The sequence below is a fragment of the Rosa rugosa genome, chromosome 4 (genome assembly GCF_958449725.1).
Source record: "Rosa rugosa chromosome 4, drRosRugo1.1, whole genome shotgun sequence".
Classification (NCBI taxonomy): Eukaryota; Viridiplantae; Streptophyta; class Magnoliopsida; order Rosales; family Rosaceae; genus Rosa; species Rosa rugosa.
In genome coordinates this window covers 52,422,100-52,431,155 of record NC_084823.1, presented here as the reverse complement: position 1 = coordinate 52,431,155, position 9,056 = coordinate 52,422,100, and the positions used below count along the sequence as shown (strand labels likewise).

The following is a 9,056-nucleotide window of genomic DNA, read 5'->3' as shown; positions in this document are numbered from 1 at the left end:
CGGTTAATGTAGCTGTAAATGCGACGATAAATGCGACATTCAGTATGACAATCATGGCCGCCAATAAGTGACGGTTATTGCAGGAGTAAATACGGCCTTAATGGTGGCGTGCCGCTCAAGTCACTACGGCTTGCTGTGCAAGTTTACTTGCAGCCCACGCCGAGGTACACCTATAAATAGGCTGCTCGACGTCAAGGTAATGCATTGAATTCCAATTCACTCTACTCCACTACTAAGAAACATACTGACTTAGGCATCGGAGAGTTTTCTGTAGGTACCCCCATTCTCCTCGAGCTGACGGTCAAACTCCAGGTCAACGCTCGAGGTAAGCTTCTCGATCGTTCCCGGTCAGCTCCCGCTCCAGTCCGCATTCATTGGTGAGTCAAACTCCTCTACGGAATTTTTCGACACCAACACTTATCCAGTTGGAATTAATAACGTACATTAAAGGAGTTTAAGCCTTTGTAGTCTTATCCGGATGCAAAGAGGGTAATTGGGAAATTAGAATAGCATCACTTGTATTTGAACTTCAATATTTGCAAGGGAGGTTAGTGGTAGACAATCCAACCCCTAACTTCATCCATTATATCACTATTTTAGTTTAGAGTAATTTAGTTTACATTTGAGCTAATTGTTTTCAATTCAAAACTATCTTCAAAAACCAAAAACAATTTCACTATCACCACAATGCACATACTCACCATAAGCCTAGATTTCCTTGTAAATTTAGGTTTGTGATTGTACATTTGTATATTCTAGCTCCCCTTAGGTTCACACCCTAGCTAGTGAAAGGAATCCAATCCTCGTGGGTTCGACAACCTTTCTTAAATCCCTATACTATTACTTGTACCCCTTATACTTGAGGGTGGCTATTTGGCTAACATGTACCAATGAAGAAAAACATGTACTCACTTCCAGGCCTCAAAGATCTAATTTTTTCAAACAAAAACTAAATATATAAACCTTTCAGCTCACCATACATCAATCAAGAACAAAAATTCATGCCCAAAAACAAGTTTTAATAATCACCCTGCTAATCCCCACACCACACCACGACAATAAAAACCCACAACCAAAACCTTCCCACTTTTCAATTCCTCATTCCATTTCCACAAAAATCCAAACTTCCATAGAAAATCCAAACCAAAACCAAAATGAATCAAACACGAATAAATAAATGCAAGATACCATTAGCTTCATAGCTTTTTTTTTTTTTTTTTAAACTCCAAATTCACCAAATGATTAATGAAGCTCCGGTCAATCTACATTGCATAGCTACAACTTAACATACTCCAAATTCACCGAATGATCAACAGATATCATCTCATTTAAGTACTAACAGAAAGTAGGTGCACACAAAAGTAAGTTCTATAGCTCATCATCATCATCATCCACAAAACACATCTCAACCCGAATTAAACTAAACAACAAGTACCGAATTCACTGTTGCTGCTGCTGGTTGGGGTTCTGAGGCGGCGGCGGCATTCCCCGTGGAGGTCCTCCAAACACACCGGGAGGAGGCGGCATTCCTTGGCGAGGTGGTGGACCCCTCATCATCTGCCCCGGAGGCCCGGGCGGTGGAGGCCCCAGTGGTCTTTGCCCATACTGCATCGGAGGACTGGGAAACTGCTGAGGTGGGCCGCCGGGCTTGGCATCGGGAGGAGGAAACTGCAGCGGCGGGCCACGCACCATCGGCGGTGGTCCCTGGCCGGGATACATCTGCGGCGGGGGACGGATCACCGGAGCAGCCAGATACGTCATCGGAGGCGCCGAGAGGTTAGGGCGAGACAACGAATAAGATGAGTGAGGGGAAGAGAGAGAGGGAGATGAGATGAGTCGAGGGATTGAGATCTTGTACTATTTCAGATAGTTAGTGAAGGCTATGGGCTTTCTGTGTTGTCAGTTTAATGACCCTTGGATTGAAGTGAGCTGACGTGGCGAGCTGAGAGTGTTATCCAAGCAGATTATAGCAAAGTGAACTCTAGCAGAGAAGCCGAGTCCTAAAGAGACAAGGTAGGCCGGTTAGGGGATTAATAATAAGATTAATCTTGGGGATTAAGGTAGACAGAATTGAGAATTGGATATCTGCCACGTGGCGAGTTGATGCTGCGCTTACTTTTGCTTGGCTTGTGTCCTCTTCAAAGGACCGGAGGGTCCAGATTCCATGATGATAGTGATCATTATGACCCATTTGCTCCCACACTGAATCATCAAATAACTTGGTGGATAAGCTCGCAATGATGAGATTTTGAGACGATGACCTAGGAACGAAAGGACTTGGGCTATGACAATGCTCATTGTCAATGGAACTAAGCAGTTGGTTCTTAACTATGTGACTACAGTGACTTCCCTTTTGTGCTTGCTACTCTTGTAGGGTTTTTCATTGGGAAGAGATTAGGAGAGAGACTTCGTAATTAGCCAATGAGATATCCTCTCGAGGAACATGTTTAGTGAACATTTAACGGCGAAAAACAATATCAATAATATGACTGTCTTTTTCATTTAACGAAATGTATTTGTCTGCACTATTAATTTATTGACAAATACTAATGACATATCTTCTGTTATACTTGTATTTGAGTTTTTCGAGTCAACTAGCAAGGTGTACATTTTGTATAACATCTACCATATGTCACCAATTTGACCAAGGGTTGCTCTGAACTCAGAAATACATGTACATATACATGTCACCGATTTGACTTGGAGATATCATTCTTCTGATCAATCATCATAGTAGCGAAAGTATGGGATGAGAGGAGAAATTTTCTAGGATATCTTGTGGGACAAGAAAGCACACAAGTTTGGTGCGTCCATTATGGTGGGAATTGGATATATATGGCCATCAATTCCGAATCATCATCTTCCTTCCATTTCTTCTTGGGTGGATCTTACATGTCTGATTTTCCTTTTAACTATAGATTCCTCCTTATCTCCGTCATCTATTCATGAGAATAAATTATAGTTAACTTTCATCGTTTATTCAAACTAAACACGAGCAAAAATTTGGTTAAGTTTATTTTTGGTCTTCAAAAGTGTTGAATTCAACTATTGATGATCGAAATATTTGATTGGATGGATTCAAGAATCAAGAATCAAGCAATGATCCTCAATTCAAGCAAGTTCCTTAGTTTAAAGCAAAATTGAGTATCAAGAAATCTGATAAAATGAATAGACAAGACTTCATCACAATGAAATGATGATTTATTATAAAAATGAGCTATTCAAAAAAATATATATATAAAAATGAGAGGATAAAGCCCTCGGGGATAACAAGAGTGGGCTTTGATCCATATATCAAAAGACAGACGCAGATCCATATGTGATGGCCCAGCCCAACCTCACTGGATCCGAAAACGCATTTCGCCTGATTTTCTTGCTCCGAAAGCCACCACCACTCTTTACCGCCACCCACCTCTCTCAGCTACTCAACAACTCCCGGTTCACCGATTCTCAGTCAAAATTTCTCATCAGGTAATTTCTTCATTTCCTATATTTTTCAACATGATATGAACTGGGTTCGTAGTGTTATCATTTGAATGATGCGAATTGCTTCAGATTAGATTTGTTTTTGTTTTTTGTTTTCGCCGTCTACGTCTTCAATCTTTAGACTGAAGTAGTGATTGATATGTATAACTGGGTAAATCATGGTTCTGCTAATTTTGTTCAGGTTTAGGTAAATCATGGTTCTCGTTTTTGTTTTGCAATTAAATCAATCAATCTGTGCAACAAGTATGGCTTATTTTTATCATTTTCTTGAAAAGATGAGGAAGAATCTTGGAGTGTGCAAACTTATAGTGCAGTTAGTTGCTTACAGTGTCTTGGTAGTTTTGGTTTTATATCATTGCAAAGGTGTATTTGAATAGTTTTTGTGCGCACCATTTTGAGTTATATGTTCTCTTAACTATGTATCAGCATGAGCTCTTTCTTCGTAGATTTCCATGACTATATTCATGGCAGTAGAGTTTTGATGTCAGTTCTTCGCATTGAATATAAAGGGAATCCGTTAAGGCGATCTTTAGGCACGGTCTTTTATCTTTGAATAGGTGTGTGCCGAGCCTGAGGGGCAATTAACAGTGTCATAGAATAGACCAAGGCTGCTGGGTGCTTGGTAGAGTAGCGGCTCTTGGTTGCAATTCATCGTTTTACACCCCTTTTCTTTCTGGATTTCTATATGTTAGTTGGAAAGAGACATTAGCTCTCACTATGCGTTGAGCTGGGTTTTGATTAATTTCTTCAAGTTGCATGAACTCTTCTGCGTGGTTGTTGAGTTGAGTTGTTTTGTTCTGTATCGTTATTGCTTGATAGGTCCTCTTCGATTAGCTTCATTACAGTATTTAGTTATTTATATGCAGTAATGAATCTTCTCACTAATCAGTCTAGAATTGTTCATGAGGGTGTATTTTATTTTCATAATGTCACCAGATTTAATTCAGTGAAGCAAAATTTGTCTTTTTAGCTAGGTTTGGGAGAAGCACAAGAAATATGGCTTTGACAAACTTCATACTGACAGTGGCTGGTGTAAGTGCTGTAGTTCTTTTATTGAGGAGTGATGTGAAACAGTCAGCTACCATCTTCAGGCGGAACGTCAAACATATCCGCAAGTGGCTTGAAGAAGAATCCAAGTATGCCTTCAATTTTTGTTTTATGAATTATTTTCTCTAACAAATTTGTTGATATATTTGCAAAATAGATTCAATTTTAATTCAATCCATATGGTTCAGCTTTATGTGCTATTGACATTTTTAAAATTGATTATGTCTGTGATTTTCTGGGCATTGCTAGACCTGGATACCAGATATTTTTATATTCTGATTGGATGAAGCTTCTGATATCATCAAAGCATAGTTCTAATTCATTATCTCCTGTTGTTTGAAAAGTTGGGGTAGTAAGTTAGCAAAGTGAACTTTTGAAAATGGTTTTTCTTGTTAGAGATTAAGTTGAATGGATTTTGAAGTGGTTAATTTTCCAGGTCCTAGGTCACCATGGCATCTTGATGATGATTTTCATTCCTATTTCATATGTTTTGCTCTTCCTCTTTGGCATTAGGGTAGTCTCATTTCTTTGGTTCAATTGATGCATTAGTGATTGTATACAATTAGAACTAAGGTGCGAGCAGATTAGACCAATTTTCAGTAACTCCATCTTTGTGTCCATGAAAAATTTGCCAAGAGTTTTGTTTTTTTTATTTGGCTACAATATGGCAAGATTAATTTGCTGTCAAATGATTATGTCAGTTCAAAAGACTTGTCTGTCAAACCTGGGTTCTCAACGTCTGTCACTTGAGTATACTTAAAGACTAGAGGAATTGTGATTTGATATTTGCTTTGCCTTTTGTCTTCTTTATTTAGAGGTCTCTTGCATCCAAAGAGACGCATTATATGACTCCATAAATTATCTCTCTCAGGGCAGTCCCAAAGGAACTGGAAACAAAGGTTCCGCCAAAGGATGTTCCCAAGGAGGACAAGCACTAGTATGGACATGGGCACCCTGAGTGAGTGGTTCGCAGGAGTTTTAGTTCCCAAAATCTTTGGATTTTATGTTCATAAATTGCTTATCATGCTTTTCCTAGTAGTTTTGGGTTTTTAGATATACTGATTGTAACTAGTAACTACCGCGGGAGCTATATTTTCCTAATCTGAGGTACCCTTCTCTAGTCAAGATTATCTTTGGAAGAGTGATATCCATGGTTTTGCCACAATTTGTATGCCATAGGCATATTCCAGTGCACAAGATTTTTCGTTTTCAAGATCTGCTTGGTTCTGCAATAAACTTTCTCCCCAATTCTAGCTGCATGTAGTTAGGTGATTGCTATTGGCAATAAAATATCGAGTTACGTGATGCACCATGTGACGTGTTTGCTCTGGTTATCCAACTTCTTTTCTGTTAATAGAATAGCATGATCTCAACTGCTCGAACAAACTTGTTGGAACTCTCCTTGGAGGAAAATCAAATCGTCTGATTTTTGAAATAGTCTGATATCAAATCGAATCAGACTATTCTTTCGGTGTGCAATGGAATAGTCAGATTTTGAAATCTGTGCACCAATTTCCCTACCTTCTTTTGGCCTTGACGAGTAGGTTATCTGGAACATCTGACTCCGGTCGGCCGAGAAATTATCAATTTTCTGTAAATTTAAGAATTACACCTGTGTTTTTTACAAGAGTTTATTTTTGAGCTAGATTACTCTAATTTCTGGCTCTTGACCAAACTAGCTGAGAGTGGCTTGGTATCATTAAGAACCCATTGATTTTGAAGTAAATGGTCCTCGGGGGCTGGTTTGGTACTTTGGTGTTTGATTTCTTAGCTTAATCTGGAAGCGTCTTAATCCCACACGCCACTCCATGTGAAATTGCAAGGACACAAAACAGATGAACATACACCAACGACAATAATATTTGCCATGATTTCATGCCCATTTGGTGAACTACCCTTGTAAGAGAAACCCATCAGTGTCAACCCCCAACCAACCACCTTAAGAGTTAAGACCCTTCATTGAATGCCTTGGCCTCTAGGCTCTTAGCATTATATTAGTCGCAGCTCTCCTCCATCCTCTGAATCTGAAATTAGACCTCACCACAGAAATGGCTCTTGTGGAAGACAAGCGTGCAGGTGCTGAGATTGTGCATGGAGCTCAAGAGTGCTACCAACAGTCCATAGATCTCTTGGAAGAGCTGGGATTTCCCAAAGGTGTTCTTCCCCTGCAAGATCTGGTGGAGTGTGGAAGGGTGAAGGAAACTGGGTTTGTGTGGATGAAGCAGAAGGCGCCATACGAGCACTTCTTTGTTGGGTCGAACACGCGTGTGAGCTACGCGACTGAGGTGACTGCGTATGTGGAGAAGGGCAGGATGAAGAAGATGACCGGGATCAAGAGCAAGCAGGTGTTTCTTTGGGTGCCTATTAGTGAGATGATCATGGAAGAGCCAGCAACCAAGAAGATCACTTTCAAGACTCCGATGGGGCTCGGAAGGACTTTTCCGGTCACGGCTTTCATGACCGAGGAGGAGAAGCAGAAGTATCTGGAGAATGGTAATTGACTAAACTTGGGATGTCTACTATGTTATGGTGGTAAAACTTGGGATGGCTAGAATGTTATGGTGGTTAATCTTTACTTTGAGTATTCTATCTGAAGTTCTGAACAAATCTAAATCGGAGGTCTATGCAGACATAATGTGTTAGATTTTCATACTTGTAATTTGAATTTATGATCTTATGAATGTTATTTTCGAGTTCAGGTATTGATTTGTTAAGTAAATTGACTTCTTAAAAAATTAAAATGCAATGAAAAAATGAGCTAGAAGTCTAGAACATGCTTAATCTCCATGAAAAATAGACTTTTGGTTCTTGGGAACTGATCAGATTGCAATTTGGTGCAATCAGGGACGTAGCCAGGAGGGTTGGGCTAATTTTATACATACAAAAATTTTGTCAAGAACCTTTTTTTTTTTTTTTTTGAGGTTTGGAACTCAGTGGGAGACTCATCCTCACGCCTTTATTATTCAAAACATACAATGGGGGGGGGGGACATAAAACCAAAACCCCGTAAATTAAAAATTACAAGCATATATTGAAATATACATTTCAATATACATTTCAATATAACAATTAACAATTAACAAGCAAAAATCAGTAATGCAAATATGCAATTATCAAATTCCAAACATCAACTAAGCTTACTGACAGCCCTACGAGGCATCAGTATTGCACAGAGCACCTGAGTAGACCCACGAATATTTTGAACTGAGATTGACAACTAAACAAGCCCAAATTTAAAACTGGTTGGTGACTTGGTGTTGTAAAACACCATTTTTTTGAAAAAAAAAAAAAAAAATACTAATCAACCCATTCGGCCATTCCCAATTATCAAACATCATCGGGCATTAGCAATGACAAATTGACAATCAATAATCAAATATCAAGCATTATCAACAAGTCAACAACCCATTCCAAACATCATTGTAGGCTTGTAGCTGGACAACTCATTCGGCCATTCCCAATTATCAACCCATCATTAACAACCCATTACCCATCATCAATGACAATCAATTATCAAACATTCAACAAGACAACAACCCATTCCCACTACAGCAAATCAGCAATGATAATCAATCAACCAAAAATCCAATACCTGGGATCTGGGATTGAAGCCTCGAAGGAGTCGCACTGCGACTGTCGTAGACTCGCAGTGGAGCAGTGGAGGTGGCTCGGTGGCGGAGGAGGTGGCTCAGGCGTGGAGCGGTGGAGGTGGCTCGGCGGACTGCCGGGACTCGCTAATCGAACCTGGAACTATGGAAGGCTGAAGCAAAATGGGGACAACGCCACAGGGGGAGAAGGGGAGAGTCTGAGAGTCGACCTACAGCCCACAAAGCATCAGTATATATATTTTATTTATTTTTTTATTGGGCTATACCCATACTTGGTCGATTTTGGCCCAAATTTTCCCTTGGGCTGTAGCCCAAGTAGCCCTTGTCTTGGCTACGTCCCTAGGTGCAATATCAGACTATCACTGATTTACTGATACTACTTGGCAATTTTACAATTTTCTTTATTTTAATTACAACATTACTTATATAAATAGTAAATTTTGTTAGAAAAATTTCTTACAAAACACACATCCAACCTATCATTGCGATTTGGACTATAACTTGCTTACGAATAAGCAACACTTTTGTTCTCTTGTTTTATAGAGACAAAGAAAATCAAAATCGTAAGAACTAGTTGACATACACAAAATCAAAATTGCTGGTCGAACGGCCTAGTCTGGAACCCCTAGGTCTAGCGTTCGAATCCCAGTTCCATCTTGTGACCAGCAGATTTGAGGGACCTTTTGGGTTCGTGCGTCTGCGGTGCGGTGGATTAGTCTGGCTTTCGCCGCAATAACGGTGCAGGTGCTGAGATACTATTGTATGAGTGTGTGAGTTACTAACATAACTTCCCAATAAAAAAAAAAAGATCTAAACACTGAATGACCAACAACCTGGGCATGGGCATGCCCAAAAATGAAAAACCAATTTTCTTACACGTTTCATAGTTTCTAAACCTCAATAGAGTGCGATTAA

General features: G+C 39.7%; 2 protein-coding genes across 2 annotated transcripts; both read left to right on the top strand.

Moving 5' to 3' along the window:
- The first annotated feature begins 3,307 nt into the window (after positions 1–3,307).
- On the top strand, positions 3,308–5,861 carry LOC133742687 (uncharacterized). The gene is made up of 3 exons (XM_062170362.1): positions 3,308–3,471; positions 4,461–4,622; positions 5,405–5,861. The coding sequence occupies exons 1-3, from the start codon at positions 3,323–3,325 to the stop codon at positions 5,469–5,471; spliced, it is 378 nt and encodes a 125-aa protein (XP_062026346.1). The 5' UTR covers positions 3,308–3,322; the 3' UTR covers positions 5,472–5,861.
- Positions 5,479–7,235, top strand: LOC133745005 (uncharacterized). The gene is made up of 2 exons (XM_062173014.1): positions 5,479–5,568; positions 6,513–7,235. Exons 1-2 carry the CDS (start codon positions 5,479–5,481, stop codon positions 7,032–7,034), a joined length of 612 nt encoding a protein of 203 aa, XP_062028998.1. The 3' UTR covers positions 7,035–7,235.
- The last annotated feature ends 1,821 nt before the right edge of the window (positions 7,236–9,056 follow it).